This window comes from Hylobates moloch, unplaced genomic scaffold (assembly GCF_009828535.3).
Source record: "Hylobates moloch isolate HMO894 unplaced genomic scaffold, HMol_V3 SCAFFOLD_1, whole genome shotgun sequence".
Lineage (NCBI taxonomy): Eukaryota > Metazoa > Chordata > Mammalia > Primates > Hylobatidae > Hylobates > Hylobates moloch.
In genome coordinates this window covers 135,569,368-135,589,706 of record NW_026652276.1, presented here as the reverse complement: position 1 = coordinate 135,589,706, position 20,339 = coordinate 135,569,368, and the positions used below count along the sequence as shown (strand labels likewise).

The 20,339-nt window shown below is 36.1% G+C and overlaps 1 protein-coding gene across 6 annotated transcripts in view; it reads left to right on the top strand.

Moving 5' to 3' along the window:
- Nucleotides 1-20,339, top strand: part of BBS9 (Bardet-Biedl syndrome 9) — a 547,551-nt gene that overhangs the window by 260,750 nt on the left and 266,462 nt on the right. For all 6 annotated transcript variants that reach the window (XM_058445811.1, XM_058445798.1, XM_032758349.2 and 3 more), the window contains one exon: nucleotides 9,572-9,667. In XM_058445811.1, the coding sequence (XP_058301794.1) occupies nucleotides 9,572-9,667 (96 nt within the window). The remainder of the gene's footprint in view (nucleotides 1-9,571; nucleotides 9,668-20,339) is intronic.

The following is a 20,339-nucleotide window of genomic DNA, read 5'->3' as shown; positions in this document are numbered from 1 at the left end:
TGAAGAATAAAATCTTGGAGTTAAATCAACCCTTTTAAATCATTAAAAATCAGCACTGTTGGCTATGAGATGCATCTTCACCTTTGCATTAGTGGATAAGATTTAGGATACAAACAATACTTCTCACAAGGTTTAGAAATTTATGGTAAGTCAACTTTTGTGTTATTAACTACTTAAAATGCTTAAAATTTATTTTTTATTAATTTGCAGTATTTCAAAAATTTTATTTATATATAACTCTGAAAAATCTCCAAAATTAAATGTTTTACTACAATTATTCTATTCTTAAGTGTGAATTGAGTTTGGAGATATATATGTATATAGTGTTAGCAACATATTTTTTACCTTTTGGGTTCTTTCTCCCATCTCTTCTTTTACCTCCTTATTTTTTAGTCAGTTTTCTTGTAACAAACTTGGATTATGAAAAAAACAGACTCACTACCTTTTGTAACATCTTGCATAAACTTATTAGTTTCTTGGGTCTCCTATACTACCTTAGGAACATAGTTGGAAATTATATGTTGAACACCAAATTTATTGGTGGCTTTGAAAAACGTTTAAGCACCTGACTTCTGAGGAAGGGTTGATCTTTACTGTAGATAAATGGAACCCAATTAGAATTGAATAAAAACACGTGCCTTTGAGCAGAAAGGTAATGTCCATAAGATACGAATTGGATAGTGTGTGCTAAAGAAAGCTTAGATGACTTATCCATTTTCCTCCTGATTTTGGGCTCAATTGTTTTGATGTCATTATGCTCATCAGCATATATTTGCTTCTTACTCACTTTAGGAATGGGACACAATGACAAATTTTAAAGAATTTCTTCTGGGATCCAATATATATGATATAGAGTGGTTTAAAAAAATTCCTGGATTTGTATTCATGTTAAACATGCTGGATGGAATCATGTGCTTGTTTAAAATAAGTATCACTTCACCCTTATAAAAGTAAGACTTAGATAAAGTTGCCATTGCAAATCTTCTGTGTCTGTTTTTTTTAACTGAAAGAAGCAAAATTAATGAGCTTTATAGAAGAAATAAAACAACTTTTACTCTACATGTCTTCCCATTTGTTTATTCCGGTTCTCTTTCTGTGAACAAATATAGGTATATTTAAAATAGCTTTAATTTTTCTTATTACAAAAGAAATGTGAAATTTAGAAAATGTGGATAACCAAAAGGAAAAAAGTGAATGTTACTAGTAATTCTGCTATCCAGCAATACCTTTTTCTGTTTCATTACATTTTTCTAATCTTTTTTTTCCTGTCTCCTAGAATTAATACCATTTATTATTATTATTATACTTTAAGTTTTAGGGTACATGTGCACAATGTGCAGGTTTATTAGATATGTATCCATGTGCCATGTCGGTGTGCTGCACCCATTAACTCGTCTAATCTTTAAATAAATATTTTTTCTAAGCATTTATCCCCAAAAAGAATTTCACTTGTCATACTGTTTTGAGACATCTTTTTACATCATTAGATATTTTTGATATATGATTTTAATAAATACATAGTATTCTCTCATAAATCCATACCATAAAATCATTTGACCAGCATTATACTTTTAGATATTTATGTTTTTAGTTTATTAATATTGTAAATATACCTGTGATGAACATTGTTGTAACAATACTTCTTCAAATTTATTATAGTTTATTTGATGAATATTTAAAAGTGGAATTGCTGGGTCAGACAGAGAATCAGAATGTTTTTATAACTTCTGAAATATAGTGTGAAATTGACTTCCTGAAGGAATACCAGTTAACCCTAACAACGTTTGAATAAAGGCATCTAGTACCCCAAACCTTGCCAATAGAGAATATTATAAGAAAAACCTTTTAATATGCTTAATAGTTATATAGAAAACATTTATTTACATATATAAATAGCTATCTGAGGTGCTTCTGTCACCCCAGAAAAGTGAATTAAGCAATAAATACCTTTTTTTTTGAGACAGGGTCTCATTGTGTCACTGAGGTTGGAGTGCGGTGGCACAATCATGGCTTACTGCAGCCTCTACTTCCTCGGCTCAAGCAATCCTCCCACCTTAGCCTCCAGAGTAGCTGAGACTACAGGCATGTACCACCATGCCTAGCTAATTAAAAAAATATTATTTTGTAGAGATAGGGTCCCACTATGTTGCCCAGGCTGGTTTTGAACTCCTAAGCTCAAATGGTCTTCCCATCTTGGGCTCCTAAAATGTTGGGATTACAGGTGTGAGCTACAGGTGTGGTCAAGACATTTCTTTATCTCATGTAAAGAGAAATCCAGATGTGGGCAGTGGAAGCTGTGGTAGTAGTTTATGACTGTTATGAAATACCTAGCATTTTTTCTTTCTTTGTAATCTGCCATCTTTAGTGTGTTGACTTGTTCCATGGTAATAAGATATTTGCTTCACCTTCAGGCATCATATCTTACTACAAGGTAGGAGGTAGGGGGAAGAAATGGCTATATAGTAATGATGATAACTTTTATCAGGAAAGGATTTTTTCAAAAGATTCCCTAGGAAATTTCTGCTTAGGTTTCAATAGCCGTAATTTTTGTCACATGGCTTCCTTTAGCAGGACAAGAGGCTGAGAACTAAATGGGCTAGAGAAAAGGGGGTTGGGAACATGTATTAAATTACCTGACCATCAATGTATGTCACAATACCAGTAGTTTTATACAAAAATTTTACTTAAATGTAATAACAGATAAAATGTCATTTGATAATAGTCTTTTATGTTGCTCAAGTATGTTTCTACATTTGCTTGTCAATACATTTATATTTTAACGGTTACATAATATTCCATTGTTTGGAGGTGTCATGTACATGCAGGTTTCTCTATTTCTCTTAGGAGAAATTCTTTGGAGACAAATGCTTGAGTTAATGGGTATGCATATTTGAAAACTTTATTCAAATGCCAGCTGCCTTTTTGAAAAATTGTATCACGTTATACTCCCAACATCAAGGTTCCTGCCCATGATAGCAGCTGGATTCATTAAATCTTTTTAAATTTTTGACATTATTAGGTAAAAAATGACATTTCAATTTTAACTGGAATTTCTAATATGTTTAATTTTTCTTAACTACTTGTATTTCTTCTTTTAATTCCTTCTTTTAAGGTTTATATTTTTAGGGAGTAAAATTTCTTAATTGCCTTCTTCATAGTTTCAGGTTTTCATGTTATGCCTGCAATGATCTCTATTCTAAGATTATAAAATACTTACTTATTTTTTCTGGTACATTTTTATACATTCTTTTACTCTCAAACACAGCTTCAGTACATATTTTTGTGCTTTTAAAAAAGCTTAAATTGAAGTATGACTTTTGTACCATAAATTACACATTTGAAGCGTATAATTTTGAAAAGTTTGATTTCTGTATTTATCTATGCAACCATCTCAACGGTTAAGATGCTGAACATATCCATCACTGCCAAAAGTTTCCTTTTGTCTATTAGTAATTCCTTATCCTGCATCCCAAGCAACCACTGATCTGCTTTCTGTTACTAGAGATTTTTTTGCATTTTCTAGAATTTTATAAAATGGAACTATATAGTATGTGTTCTTTTTCATCTGTCTTCTTTTACTCCTTCATTTGATATGTGATTTGCAAATAATTTCTCCCAGTCTGTGGCTTGTATTTTGATTTTCTTATGAGAATCTTTGGAAAAGCAGAAGTTCTTAATCTTGATAAACCCCCCGTTCATCAATTTCTTAATGGATCATAAATTTACTGTTACATCTAAGAGATATTTCCTAATCCAAGGTTGCAAAGTTTCTCCCTCTCTTTTTTTTGGTAGAAGTTTTCTAGTTTTAAACTTTACATTTAATTCTCTTCCCCATTTTGTGCTGATATTTATGTGTGATGTGAGGGATGGATAAAATTCATGTTTTTGCAGCTGGGTGTCTCATTGTTACAGCACAATTTTTCAGACTATCCTTTTCCACTGAATTGCCTTTTCAACTTTGTTGAAAATCATCTGACCACATTTATGTGGGTGTATTTCTGCTTCCTTAATTTTGTTCCATTGATATCTTTGCCTATTGCTATATACCAATAACATTGTGTTTTGATGACTGTACATTTATAATAAGTCTTGAAGTCAGGTAGTGTAATTTCTCCAACTTTATTCTTCTCAATGCTGTCTTGGATATTTTAGGTCCTTTGCATTTTCATATGAATCTTAGAATCACCTTGTAAATTAAACAAAACTGGCTGTTGGGATTTTGATTGTGATTGTGATTGTATTGATTCCATAGATCAATTTGGAGAGAACTGATATGTTAACAATATTGAACATGGTATAATTTTCTCTCTGTATTCTAGTTTCTTAAGATGAAAGTGCAGACCATCGTTCATTTATTTAGGGTCTATTTTGTTTCTCTCTGTGAGGGTTGGTAGTTTTTCATGTACAGGTTTTACAAATCTTTTGTCAGATATATCCCTATTTCATATATTTTTATGCCATTGTGTTTTATTTCAATTTCAGATTGTTCTTTGCTAATACATAGAAATACATTTTATTTTATTTTCTTTTGATATGGAGTCTCACTCTGTCATCTAGGCTGGAGTGCAGTGGTATGATCTTGTCTCACTGCAACCTTTGCCTCCCGGGTTCAAGCAATTCTCCTGTCTCAGCCTCCCAAGTAGTTGGGACTACAGGCACACGCCACCATGCCTGGCTAATTTTTGTATTTTTAGTAGAGATGGAGTTTCACCATATTGGTCAGGGTGGTCTCGAACTCCTGACCTCAGGTGATCCACCTGTCTTGGCCTCCCAGAGTGCTGGCATTGCAGGCGGGAGCCACCCCGCTTGGCTTACAATTGATTTTCTTGTATCAATCTTGTATCATGCAACATTGTTAAACCACTTGCAGGCTCTATTAGCATTTTTGTAGATTTAATCAGTCAGATTTTCTACATAGATGATCATGTTATGTGCCAATCAAAACAGTTTTACTTCTTCCATTCCAACTGGATTGTTTGTTTTTGCTTGCTTTTTGCCTTGGTTAGAACTTCTGGGACAATGTTGAATAGAAATGGTGAGAGCAGACATTGTCTTTCACCATTAAGCATGTTTTAGCTATAAGTATTTTTTAGATTTTTTTTTTTAACCAGGTTGAGGAAGTTCCCTTCTATTCCTAGGTTGCTGAGACTGTAATCAGGAGTGGATATTGGATTTTTTCAAGATTACTTCTACATCAGCTGAGACATTCTTATCATTTTCTTCTTTATTTGGTTAAATATGGTGGATTACATTGATTAATTTTTAATGTTAGCCCAACCGTGCATTCTTGAGATAAATTATAGATGGTCATGATATATTTTCACTATATTTTTAGATTTAATTTGCCAAACTGTATTTTAGAATTTTTGTATCTATGTTCATGAGAGAAATTGATCTGTAATTTAGTTTTTTTCTACAGTTATGTGAATAATTTTTACTCCATCCCCCTACATTTTATGTTTTGATGTCATGAGTTTCTTATATCTGGATATTTATACTTCTCTCCAGATTTGGAAGATTTTCTCTTATTGTTTTGCTTGATACTGTTCCCTAAATCGTGCAGCCTTTCTTCTTTCCTTTCATTTTTTTCCTCCTCTCACTGTGTTTTCTAATAATCTGACTTTGAGTTCACAGATTCTTTCTTCTGCTTAATCAGTTCTATTTTTGATGTTCTTCATTGTATTTTCCCCCTTCACCCTCCCCTGCCCTCCCCTCCCCTCCCCTTCCCCCTCCGCCCTTTTCTTCCATCCTGTCCTCCTCCCCCTCCTCTCCCCTCCCCTCCCCTCTCAGGGTCTTGCTCTGTCATCCAGGCTGGAGTGCAGTGGCATGATCATGGCCCACTGCAGCCTTGACATCCTGGGCTCAAGCAATCCTCCGACCTCAGCCTCCCAAGTAGCTGGGACTACAGGTGCATGCCATCACACCTGGCTAATTTTCTTATTTTTTGTAGAGACAAGGTTTCACTTTGTTAACCAGGCTGATCTCGAACTCCTGAGCTCAAATAATGTGCCTGCCTCGGCCTTCCAAAGTGCTAGGATTACTGTGCCCAGCTGTTTTTATTTCATTCATTGTATTTTTTCAGCTCCAAAACTTGTTATTCTGAGTTTTGTTTCTCTGTTTTTTTTTTTTTTTCCCTGGTTTGTTGAGCTTCCTGAAAACAATTATTTTGAATTCTTTGTTAACCTGTAGATGACCATTTCTTTGGGGTCAGCTACTGGGAAATCATTGTGTTCTTTTGGTAGGGATATGTCTTCTTTGTTTTTCATGTTTCTTGATGCTGGCATATTTGGTGGATCAGTGTCCTCTTTCCAACTTTGTGTGCTGATTTTGGTGTGAAAGACCTTCTTCTATGAGAGGGTCAAGGGTGCTGGCAGTATGAGATGTAGAGGTTCTGGCCCTGGCAAGGGCATAACAGTGTAAACTGTGTGCAGCTCTCTTAGCTGTGGTTGGTGTTGGTTAAGATTGCAGATTGGTTGGTGTTGGTTAAGATTGCAGGTTGGTTGGTGTTGGTTAAGATTGCAGGTATCCTCAGTTGCCAACTCTGTGAGTGTTCTCAGCAATAGTGAGGGCTATTGGGATCTTTAATGGCAGTGGATGCTAGGGTACTCCCAATCTCTTTTTCTCCCACCAGGGAAATCGTGGCCAAGGGGATCCCTCTTGGCACTCTTATCTGGCTTGTGGGCCAGTTTCCAGTGCCTGATGAGTGGCACCTATGGAGATGCCATGGAGCCAAGTCCTGAAGCATGGGTATGTGTAAAGGGACTTTGGTTCTGGGCTTTGGGTGGTAATGGCACCAGTGCCTGGGGCACAGGAACCCCCATTGCTGTGTTGGTGATGGTATGTGAGGCATTAGTGTTTATGAAACAGCCAGGGAGCCTGAGATGGGAGCTTGGATATATGCAGTTACTTTGGCTCTGGGGTACAGAATGGGACCTTGTCCTCTATGGCAGGTGATGTAATGACTGAACCATAGGAATACACAGAGAGACCTTAGCTGTAGGACCTCGGGTGTGAGTTGGCTCACTCTGGTGGTAGCTCTGGTATCTGAGACATGGATGGGCATAGTGCAGCCACAGAGCCAGTGTCTGAAGTATGCACATTCATGAAGTGACTGTGGCCTGGGGGTTAGGGGATGTGCAAGGTTTGGAGAGGTGGTGGTTTTGGTCCTGGGGTGGTACAACAGCAGCTACTTCTTGAGCAAGGGAATATAGAGCCATGCTTTCTTCTCTGGGGTTCCCTGGTGGAAATGGCTGTTGGTTACCTTAGTGGCAAAAGATGCTGGTGTCTTCTGTGGAGCAGGCTGCTGGGAACCATGGAAGTTCCCACTCCACGGCTGTCACCAATAGCCTGTTGCCTTTATTCTTTGTCACTAGCCATCTGTAGGCATCTTAGGTATGCTGATGTAACCAGCCATTTGTTCCGTTTTGCTGTAGCTTCTTAAATGGGCCCTTGAGCTCCCGAATGGGGCTATTATGGTTTTTGAATAGCTGTCTTTCTCTCTCTCTAATTTTTTTTGCTGGGGATGAAGACTAGTGTCCCCTACTTTACCATCTTGGTGACATCCTTTACCCCTGTGATGATGTTTAATCTTTCTTTTTTTTTTCTTTTCTTTTTTTCTTTCTTTCTTTTTTTTTTTTTTTTGAGATGTAGTCTCACTCTGTTGCCCAGCCTGGAGTGCAGTGGTACAATCTCGGCTCCCTGCAACCTCCACCTCCTGGGTTCAAGCAATTCTCCTGCCTCAGCCTCCTGGTTAGCTGGGACTACAGGCACGGGCCACCACACCCGGCTAATATTTTGTATTTTTAGTAGAGACGGGGTTTCACCGTGTTAGCCAGGATGGTCTCGATCTCCTTACCTGGTGATCTCCCCACTTTGGCCTCCCAAAGTACTGGGATTACAGTCGTGAGCCACCATGCCTGGCCTAATATTTCTTTTCTCTGTCACTTTGTCTGTAAATTGGTAAGTTGGATCTACAGCTAGCAGAGTCAAGATTGATTATTTTGGCCGGAGTTCTTCATGGATGGTAGTATAGACTTTCAGCAGACAGAGGGCACATAATATTTGTTTGTCTTTTTTTGTGTGTGATGGTAACAGCCATTGATATTCAATGCTGAGATCCATTAGTTCACTACAGGCTGAAAAATAGATATTCTGTTTCTTTCACACTTTCTTCATTTTTTAGCTGGAATATTTCTACAGAGAGAACCTTTCCTTTAGTAGTTGTTATATGGTGCAGTTCGAGTAGGGTTTTCAGGATAAATGCTTGGTTCTTTCCCTTTATTACTAATTTTTAAAATATTTTAAATAAATAGAGCTTAAAATAAATAGTATCGATTCTCTAGGATCATCCAATAGTGACTATTTGTTTTTATTTTGTTTTTAAGTCTCTGTATGAACTCATGCCTTTAAACATATTTGATGTGTTTTACTCCATTGCAGTTATTATTTTCTTTGATACCCTTATTTTATTTTATTTTATTATTATACTTTAGGTTTTAGGGTACATGTGCACAATGTGCAGGTTTGTTACATATGTATCCATGTGCCATGTTGGTTTGCTGCACCCGTTAACTCGTCATTTAGCATTAGGTATATCTCCTAATGCTGTCCCCGCCCCCTCCCCCCACCCCACAACAGTCCCCGGAGTGTGATGTTCCCCTTCCTGTGTCCATGAGTTCTCATTGTTCAATTCCCACCTATGAGTGAGAACATGCGGTGTTTGGTTTTTTGTACTTGCGATAGTTTACTGAGAATGATGTTTTCCAGTTTCATCCATGTCCCTACAAAGGACATGAACTCATCATTTTTTATGGCTACATAGTATTCCATGGTGGATATGTGCCACATTTTCTTAATCCAGTCTATCGTTGTTGGACATTTGGGTTGGTTCCAAGTCTTTGCTATTGTGAATAGTGCCTCAATACACATACGTGTGCATGTGTCTTTATAGCAGCATGATTTATAGTCCTTTGGGTATATACCCAGTAATGGGATGGCTGGGTTAAATGGTATTTCTAGTTCTAGATCCCTGAGGAATCGCCACACTGACTTCCACAATGGTTGAACTAGTTTACAGTCCCACCAACAGTGTAAAAGTGTACCTATTTCTCCATATCCTCTCCAGCACCTGTTGTTTCCTGACTTTTTAATGACGGCCATTCTAACTGGTGTGAGATGGTGATACCCTAATATTTTTATCTCTGGCCAGTAGTAGTCTCTTTAAGCTGGCTTTGAAGTCCTATTCATAAAACCCTACTGGCTCAGTAATGGCTTCCTTGCTATCTGGCATGAAAAGATATGCTAAGTTCATCTTGCACGTGTTCTGTCTCATATCTGGAATCAACCATTAGAATAAATGAAATTAAATGACTCCAGAGTTTTAGTGTAAGGCAGAAATTTCATTAATTGGAAGCTACTATGGAAATCAAGGTGAATATATTATAGCTCACACATGGAGTTTATACATGACTAGTGACATAAAAAACACGCATCATTCAACTAAGGTTCCTATTTCAAATGTGTTAATTTTGCCTTCTGCTTACATAAGGTGATTTCTTTCTTTTCTTTGTAGGTTTTGCAAGTCAGTCAGATGATGATCAGGTGAATGTAATGGGTTTTCACTTCTTAGGAGGTGCTCGAGTTACTCTTCTTGCTTCCAAAACTTCTCGTAAGTAAAACCATGTTATTATTGCTTTTTAATTTTTTTTCTAAGGATACCACATCACAGAGGATACTCACATCAATGATTCCTGCAAAGGGTGATGTTCATTTAGATTTCAGTAACTAAAAGCCATGATATTAAGTAGATAGGATGTGAAAGTTAGATGAAGTTAGGATTGTGTTTTATTAGAGAACACTGATGTTGTCCAAGATTACCTTACCATGATCTAAATTTCACCGAAAATCAGATATGTAACTGATATATTCACTTTATCAGAGTGTATGTAATTTTTGTCTTGGAGCTAAGGAAAGTCTAAGAGGAATTTAAAGAAATGAAAAATATTTTTGAGGTAGGTATATGGTGAACTAGATTTGGGAACTCCTAGAACTTGGAATTTTTTTGTTTGCATATATTCTTGTTTATTCCTTTTGGACATTGGCAAAGATGACAGTGAAAGTGGATAGCTTTTGCTGAGTGTAATTTCAATAGGCAGAAAGGTGTAGTAACTATATAGTCAAGTTTGAATTTAAATATGCTTTATTGATTTGGTTGCTTTATGTATGTGAGAATAATAGTTGAAACTAGTCAATGTAAAACTAGCTCTTGACATATGTAGTATATTGAAGCTACTGAACTTACTGAGTTATACACACCTTCATGGAAATAAAGTAAGATATTAAGAAAGGAAGTGTTTAACAAATTTGTATTGAGAGAAAAAAGTACACACATACACACACACACACACACACACACACACCCATACCCCCTTGAAATAGTCTGGCTCAGGACATTCCAATTAAAAAAAAAAAAGCTCTAGTTTTTCTGGTGAGCTTTCACTTTCTACCCATGCACTTGCAGTTGTAGTTGGTTATTGCTTTTCTAATAATAAGAGTACAATAAGGCCATCTGTTTTTGAAAAAGAAAAGTATTAGCAGGAGGAACAGACGTCCCATTTAGAAACTGTAACAATGTTTTTATGGCTAAAATCATAATAGTTTCTGGAATATGTCAATTGGTGACTGGTAAAATAGACTCAGATATTATTGAAGACTTAATAATAGGTCACAGAAATAACAACTCTGAGAAGAAAGAGAAGATTCTTTATTTTCATGATTTTTCTGATTGGTCATGATTGCAGTATTCTTTACATTGGCATCATTTTTTAAAAAACAAATCATTTTATTTTGATAGGAAGACTTAACATGAGATCTATCCACTTAACAAAATTTCAAATGTATATTTCAATATTGCTAACTGTAAGTACATAGCACCATTTTGCTTTGATTAGCTTTATTCTCCAGTTAGATGGTAGAACCATTTTGGTGCATTTCCCTTAGTTTTAACAGTTATCCTTAGTTAAACTAAAAAAGTTGTGCCAACATTTCTTTGGGAAATTGTACACATTTGTTTGACTGCAGTTGATGGTGCTGTATAATGAATCTGCAATTGAGACCATTAAAAAAGGCAAAAATTTTTGCAAATGAAGATATTTATATCCTAATGTATTTTATTTATAACTTTTAATATAAAGTAACAAGTAGAACACTGATGTTGCCCATGATTACCTTACTGCTATCTAAATTTTACCAAAAATCAATTATATAGCTGATTTATTCTCTTTATCTGAATGTATGGCAATTCCCTGACTCAGCCATAGTGTAGGTAGACAAAATCAAATAATGGAATAGGACAGGACCTTTTAAACCAGGAGCCAAATGAACTGTGTAAATTGAAACCTGACTAGTAGTCACTACGATTCTATGATGGTTTTTGGCTACAGTGACACACAGAATCCTACCTAGGAGATGCCTATGGTGATGGAGAGAGATAGGTATAAGGAGAGTGTACTTTTCTGGGATTGAGGCAGATGTTGGTGCTCCTACTACTTTATCAGAGTATTCATTCCTAAGAAAGGAATGAAGTAATTTGTATCCAATCTGTGTTTGACATTTTTCATTTTTTGAAAGGTACCTAGTATTAATTATAGTACAGCAATCTGCTTTACAGAAAACTCCTACAAATGGAAAGAACTTAGTATTTCTTCCTTAGTAAACAGTCAAATGATTCGTAAGTCACATAGAATTGTCCTTGGCTCTTGGATAGTGTTTTCTGTGGGTTCCGTGTATTCATCTCTTTTTAAAACCTGCTTGGTAATCAACCAAGGCTTCGTGTATGCTGTATGGCGATTTTAGTTCCTTTTTCTGATTCAGTATAGATCAGTCAAAGCAAACAAGAGAAAAGTAAGGTGTAGCTCATTGTCTCAGACACCAAACCAAATTCCCTGGGGAACTGAGTAGGATTATGTTTTTAGAAAGCAGAATAGTAGCTGGGTGTAGCAGCTTACCCCTTTAATTCCAACACTTTGGGAGGCCAAGGTGGGAGGATCACTTAAGCCTAGCAGTTCAAGACCAGCCTGGGCAACATAGTGAGACCTAGTGCCTACTTAAAAAAAAAAGAAAAATTAGCCAGTTGTGGTGGCACATGAATGTAGTCCCAGCTACTCTGGAAGCTGAGGTGGGAGGATCACTTAAGCCCAGGAGGTTGAGGCTGCAGTGAGCTGAGACTGCACTACTGCACTCTAACCTGTGCAACAGAGTGAGACCCTGTCTCAAAAAAAAAAAAAAAAAAAAAAAAAAGTAGTGTTCAAATTTGGGAAAAATATGCTAGCAACATTTCCGAAAACTGTTATCACAGTCCTAAATTGAAAATAACGGGCAAGTTCTAATTTTGTGAGATCAAATGTTTTTATAATTAATATTGCAAAATATTTCTGCATGTTCGTCTATAATTTCGAGTGATTCAGTATAATGGGATTTCAGAAAAATATGCTATTATCTAAATATGTATATATTCTTATGCTGCTTTCCTAAGGTCCAGATCCACATAGTGACTTATTACCATATACAACAAACACTGCTAGCTCTCTCTCCCCAGTCTCTCCTGCCCCTTTCTGCTTCTATACTTTTCTTGGTCTTGCCTCTCTCTGGTTCTGTTTTTATCTTTTGTCTCTATTTGTACATTGTCTTGTTCTACTTGCTTCTTAAAGAATTTAGAAGAGTTTAAAAGTATCCAAAATATGAAAAGAGAAAATAAGTATTTCAAGAAAACAGAAAGAGAAAATCAGGGCAGGAAACTAATAAAGGTAGAAATAAGATTAATACTCAGAAATACATACTGTATGATCAAAAAGGTGCTAGTCACCTAAAATAATAAGAAATCATTTTATTTCCATTTTCAGAATGTTCAAAATATTAAATCTTTTGTTGAGGAGATGCACACCCTTTACTGATGCTGAGTCAAAGATGAAATTTCCCTTATGAATTCAAAAAGACAATTCCTTCAATAATATCTCTATAGTTTATATAATTATAAAGATTATGCTTGTGTAATTATGAGAAACAGATTTCACAGAACTTTAGAAAATAATGATAAAACTCCATTTATTAAATATAATTCTCCCTGAGCCCAAATCAGTGTGGTCTAAGCTGCATCCTGATCCAAGGATAAATTTTGAGTATCTAGTTTTGCAAGTTTTCGTTATCTAGTGTTTTCAATAAGGATTGAGCAACTAATTTCAGTAACTCAGAATTGAGATGTAGGATGAAGGAGGTATGTATTTTGTTTTTAAATGAGCAATATTAGAACATGTTTGAACATTAATTTAAATGATTGAGTTCAGTGGGAGAGGTGGATGATCAGGAAAGAGAAGTGGATGATCAGGAAAGAGAAGTGGATCATAAGTCCTTGAGGAAGAGAGGGGATGGGATGCAGAAGCTAGCGGGAGGGGTTGAGGAATAGGCCTTTGTAAATTCTCTGTAACAGGAGGGATCATATGTACATCTAGGGAGACTTTGTAGATTTGTTAGTGGAGAGATAAAGGAGCTTTGATGATGTATAAATCTGAAAAAAATAGTGTGAAAATAAGAAAGCAAACTCATGAGGGAAACAGGCATTGTGGAAATTCCATCTAGAATTTGAGATCCTACATTTTGAATTGAAACCAGCCATCCTTGTTAGGTGATTTTCCCTGGAAGTGATTTGTTTATCAGCATCTAAGCAACTAAAAACAGGGCTTAGATTTTAAAACAGAATTACAGATAAAATGTTTTTAATGAGACTGATTATCATAATGGACTACCAAATCTGAGATGGTAAGGAAATTGGTGAAGATTAGAGAAAACTGATACATGGTGAAAAATTAATGGGTTCACCTGATCAAAATTCTTGAAAGTTTGAGGAAGTAAAATAGTAGGAGTTATAGAGCAAGTGAACTAGGTTAAAAAAAAAAAAAGGAAAAAAAAAAGTAGTAGTCAGAGAATGGATCAGATATTGAGAACAAGAGTTCAGAGAGATTACAGATTCTGATAATGGCAAGCTCATCATTGGGGGAGTGGATTGCTAAAGTGGAGAGAAGACCAATGGGGACAAAGATTTCAAGAAAATGAGGTATCACAGTTGTGGATATTGAAAAGGCCTATTTGTATTGAGGTACATTCCTGTGTACCTAATTATTGAGTTTTTTTAAATCATGAAAGGATGTTGAATTTGTCAAATGCTTTTTCTGCATCTATTGAAATGATCATATGGTTTTTGCCCTTCATTCTGTGAATATGATGTCTCATGCTTATTGATTTGCTTATGTTAAACCATCCTTGCATCCCTGGAATCAATCCCACTTGATCATGGCAAATGATCTTTTTAATGTGCTGTGTTGAATTTGGTTTGCTAGGATTTTGTTGAGGATTTTTGCATCTTTGTTCATCAGGGATACTGGTCTGTAGTTTTCTTCTTTTGTTATGTCCTTGTCTGATTTTGTTATCAGGATAATGTTGGCCTCATAGATTGAAATTTGAAAGTATCCCATTCTCTTTGATATTTTGGAATAGTTTGAATAGAATTGTTATTAGTTCTTCTTTAAATGTTTGATGGAATTCAGCAGTGAAGCCCTCAAGTCCTGGGCTTTTCTTTGGAAGGAGACTTTGTGTAACTGATTCAATCTTCTTACTCGTTATTAGTCTGTTCAGATTTTCCATTTCTTCCTAGTTCAATCTTGGTAGGTTTATGTATCCAGGAATTTATCATTTCTTGTAAGTTATCCAGTTCATTGGCATATAATTGTTCATAACAGTTTAATGATTCCTTATATTTCTGTAGTATCAGATATAATTTCTACTTTTTCTTTTATTTGAGTCTTCCTTCTTTTTTTTTTTTAGTCTAAAGGTTTGATTTTGTTTATCTTTTCGAAAAACCAGCTCTTTGTTTTGTTGATCTTTTGTGTTGTTTTGATGCTTAGCACAATGAATGAGAAAGTACACACACACTCTCTCTTTCTCTCTCCCTCTCAGACAAATCATTGTGGAATTTTAGAGCACTGAGGACCGTATTCTTAAAGATTAGAAAGAAAAAAAGTTACTCAAGGGATATGAATCAAGATGGCATTTAGCTTTTCATCAAAATAATTCGATGATAGAAGACAATGCAAAAGTTTTCTCCAAGATTGGAGGGAGTTTTCAACTTAGAATGCTGTGTCTTGCTAAGTTGATAGTCTGCAAAGAATGCTGAAATAGACACATACTCTCAGTGTCACAAAGTGACACTGACAAATCGCAAATACAGGTCAAGCATCCCAAATCTGGTAATTCAAAATCCACAGTGCTCAAAAAGTTTGGAAGTTTGGAGCATTTTGAATTTTGGATTTTTGGATTTGGAATGCCGAACTGCTTAAGTATATACTACAAATATCCCCAAATCTGAAAAAGTCTGAAATCCAAAACACTTCTGGTCCTGAGCATTTTGGATAAAGTATGCCTAATGTGTAGCAAATTGGTATAGCCTCAGGTAGGTGTTTGAAAAATGGAAAAGGTAACTAATACATCGGATGTTTCAATATCCTGAAAGATTTTTAACATGCTAGAAAGAGTGACTGAATTGAATAAGGTCAAGTTTAAAAATCCTTTTTTTGTTCCATTTTGATTATTTTGCTTTCAGGTATAATAGAAGGATTGTAGCCACATATGTGAAAAATGGTTGGGCCTTGAAATAGGATTTCTTTTGCATCTTCCAAAAGAAAGCATATGTGATCTTGAACTGTGTTATACAAAATACCTGGAGAAAAAGGAAGTGGGAGTATTATTTTACTTCGTCTTGGTAGACAATACATTTATTCCTTTTTCATTCAGCAGACATGTTAGGTATAAACACTGTTGTGACTCTTGTGGAGCTCCTACACTAATGGGAGAGACAAACAGCTAAAGAGAACCAATAATAGAATGCTTGATGTGCTTATAGAAGCATGTTTTTTAGTGCTGTTGTATCCCAAAGGATTGAAACTCCATAGAAATTTTATTTGTAGAGGGTCTTGAGGAATGAGTAGGAGACTATCAAGTGGAGGTCATTCTAGGAAGAGAGGAAAGTATATCCTGATGCTTGATAAAGCATGAGGTTTCAAAGGATCAGTGAATTTTCTTGTGTGCTGAAAGTTCATGTGGTAAGGGCTCTGTGACAGTCCTTTAATGAGGTCAGGAAACTTAGGGACAAGTATAATGACCAAATCTAAGGTCAACTGATGCCCACCTCATGCCCCTGAGAATAGTTTAACTTATACAGTGATTCAGCAATATAATATTACTGTTAATATTTATTTTATAATTTCTTAGCAATATTATCAAGTGACAATGAGAATATTATATAAATCTCGCTTGGAAAAAGCCTGTTGAAAAGTAAGTGTTGAGAAACCATCCTTAGTTGCTAATATTGAAGAGGTTGTATATTTAAAATGTTAAGCCTACTGAAAGGCCGGGCGCGGTGGCTCATGCCTGTAATCCCAGGACTTTGGGAGGTCGAGGTGGGTGGATCACCTGAGGTCGGGAGTTAGAGACCAGCCTGACCAACATGGAGAAACCTCGTCTCTACCAAAAATACAAAATTAGCCGGGCATGGTGACACCTGCCTGTAATCCCACCTACTTGGGAGACTGAGGCAGGAGAATCACTTGAACCTGGGAGGCAGAGGTTGCAGTAAGCCAAGGTCATGCCATTGCACTACAGCCTGGGTGACAAGAGTGAAACTCTGTCTCAAGGAAAAAAAAAAAAACCTACTGAAATAGTTTATGTTATTTCCTCAACATTTTGGTTTAAAAAGCATTCATCTGCTTTTCTGTCTCGCATTTCAAAATTTCCAAATAGCATGAATTGTATAGTTCACTGTTTATGATATGAATAGAAGCATTATATTGATGAACTTGAGAAGATGTTCTGACACACAAAAAGACTGATGTCATGCATTTTTGTACCTTCCTTTTTTTAAATTTTATTATTATTATACTTTAAGTTTTAGGGTACATGTGCACAACGTGTAGGTTTGTTACATATGTGTGCATGTGCCATGTTGGTGTGCTGCAGCCATTAACTTGTCATTTAGCATTAGGTGTATCTCCTAATGCTATCCCTCCCCACCCCCCCACCCCACAACAGGCCCTGGTGTGTGATGTTCCCCTTCCTGTGTCCATGTGTTCTCATTGTTCAATTCCCACCTATGAGTGAGAACATGCAGTGTTTGTTTTATTGTCCTTGCAATAGTTTGCTGAGAATGATGCTTTCCAGTTTCATCCATGTCCCTACAAAGAACATGAACTCATCATTTCTTATGGCTGCATAGTATTCCATGGTGTATATGTGCCACATTTTCTTAATCCAGTCTATCATTGTTGGACATTTGGGTTGGTTCCAAGTCTTTGCTATTGTGAATAGTGCCACAATAAACATGTGTGCATGTGTTTTTTTAGCAGCATGAGTTATAATCCTTTGGGTATATACCCAGTAATGGGATGGCTGGGTTAAATGGTATTTTCTAGTTCTAGATCCCTGAGGAATCGCCACACTGACTTCCACAGTGGTTGAACTAGTTTACAGTCCCACCAACAGTGTAAAAGTGTTCCTATTTCTCCACATCCTCTCCAGCATCTGTTGTTTCCTGACTTTTTAATGATGGCCATTCTAACTGGTGTGAGATGGTATCTCATTGTGGTTTTGATTTGCATTTCTCTGATGGCCAGTGATGATGAGCATTTTTTCATATGTCTTTTGGCTGCATAAATGTCTTCTTTTGAGAAGTGTCTGTTCATGTCCTTTGCCCACTTTTTGATGGGGTTGTTTGTTTTTTTCTTGCAAATTTGTTTGAGTTCATTGTAGATTCTGGATATTAGCCCTTTGTCAGATGAGTAGATTGCAAAACTTTTCTCCCATTCTGTGGGTTGTCTGTTCACTCTGATGGTAGTTTCTTTTGCTGTGCAGAAGCTCTTTAGTTTGATTAGATCCCATTTGTCAATTTTGGCTTTTATTGCCATTGCTTTTGGTGTTTTAGACATGAAGTCCTCGCCGATGCCTATGTCCTGAATGGTATTGCCTAGATTTTCTTCTAAGGTTTTTATGGTTTTAGGTCTAACATTTAAGTCTTTAATCCATCTTCAATTAATTTTTGTATAAGGTGTAAGGAAGGGATCCAGTTTCAGCTTTCTACATATGGCTAGCCAGTTTTCCTAGCACCATTTATTAAATAGGGAATCCTTTCCCCATTTCTTGTTTTTGTCAGGTTTGTCAAAGATCAGATAGTTGTAGATTTGTGGCATTATTTCTGAGGGCTCTGTTCTGTTCCATTAGTCTATATCTCTGTTTTGGTATCAGTACCATGCTGTTTTGGTTACTGTAGCCTTGTAGTATAGTTTGAAGTCAGGTAGCATGATGCCTCCAGCTTTGTTCTTTGGCTTAGGATTGACTTGGCCATGCGGGCTCTTTTTTGGTTCCATATGAACTTTAAAGTAGTTTTTTCCAAATCTGTGAAGAAAGTAATTGGTAGCTTGATGGGGATGGCATTGAATCTATAAATTACCTTGGGCAGTATGGCCATTTTCACGATATTGATTCTTCCAACCCATGAGCATGGAATATTCTTCCATTTGTTTGTATCCTCTTTTATTTCATTGAGCAGTGGTTTGTAGTTCTCCTTGAAGAGGTCCTTCACATCCCTTGTAAGTTGGATTCCTAGGTATTTTATTCTCTTTGAAGCAATTGTGAATGGGAGTTCCCTCATGATTTGGCTCTCTGTTTGTCTGTTATTGGTGTATAAGAATGCTTGTGATTTTTGTACATTGATTTTGTATCCTGAGACTTTGCTGAAGTTGCTAATCAGCTTAAGGAGATTTTGGGCTGAGACAATGGGGTTTTCTAGATATACAATCATGTCATCTGCAAACAGGGACAATTTGACTTCCTCTTTTCCTAATTGAATGCCCTTTATTTCCTTCTCCTGCCTGATTGCCCTGGCCAGAACTTCCAACACTATGTTGAATGGGAGTGGTGAGAGAGGGCATCCCTGTCTTGTGCCAGTTTTCAGAGGGAGTGCTTCCAGTTTTTGCCCATTCAGTATGATATTGGCTGTAGGTTTGTCATAGGTAGCTCTTATTATTTTGAGATACATCCTATCAGTACCTAATTTATTGAGAATTTTTAGCATGAAGATTGTTGAATTTTGTCAAAGGCCTTTTCTGCATCTATTGAGATGATCATGTGGTTTTTGTCTTTGGTTCTGTTTATATGCTGGATTACATTTATTGATTTGCATATGTTCAACCAGCCTTGCATCCCAGGGATGAAGCCCACTTGATCATGGTGTATAAGCTTTTTGATGTGCTGCTGGATTCGGTTTGCCATTATTGTACTGAGGATTTTTGCATCAATGTTCATAAAGTATATTGGTCTAAAATTCTCTTTTTTGGTTGTGTCTCTGCCTGGCTTTGGTGTCAGGTTGATGCTGGCCTCATAAAATGAGTTAGGGAGGATTCCCTCTTTTTCTGTCGATTGGAATAGTTTCAGAAGGAATGGTACTAGCTCCTCTTTGTACCTCTGGTAGAATTTGGCTGTGAATCCATCTGGTGCTGGACTTTTTTTGGTTGGTAAGCTATTGATTATTGCCCCAATTTCAGAGCCTGTTATTGGTCTATTCAGAGATTCAACTTCTTCCTGGTTGTACCTTCCTTAATTAAATATATTCTTTTCTCCATTTGTAATAGAGTGTTATGGAAATTGTCTAGGCTTTGATCATCTAAATTTATTTTATTTGGAAACTGAACTGGTTATTTCCACTGAGCTACTGTTGCAAGATACGAAAGAAAAGAGATAAACAAATTGAATGTTCATTCTGACAGCTATTTTGATTACTAATATTTTAAGGGCACATTTTAAAATACAGGTTCTTTTATGTTATAAATGGAAAAATTCATTTCTCCATGCATGATATATAAACTCTGGAAAGTCTCCAGGGGTAGTATTAACCATCTTGGAGTACTAACACTGAGAAAATGTTTAGTAATCAAAATAATACTTTATAAATCTTGGACTCATTGATTCTTTGGATTTTTGGTAATCTAAAAAGAGCAAAAAATATTGTTGTGTTTATAAATTCCAAGACTAATTGCAAATTTCTTTCCTTCTGTTTTTTTTTTTTTTTTTGGATACAGAATCTTTTTTTTTTTTATTATTATACTTTAAGTTTTAGGGTACATGTGCACAATGTGCAGGTTTGTTACATATGTATCCATGTGCCATGTTGTTTTGCTGCACCCATTAACTCGTCATTTAGCATTAGGTATATCTCCTAATGCTATCCCTCCCCCCTCCCCCCA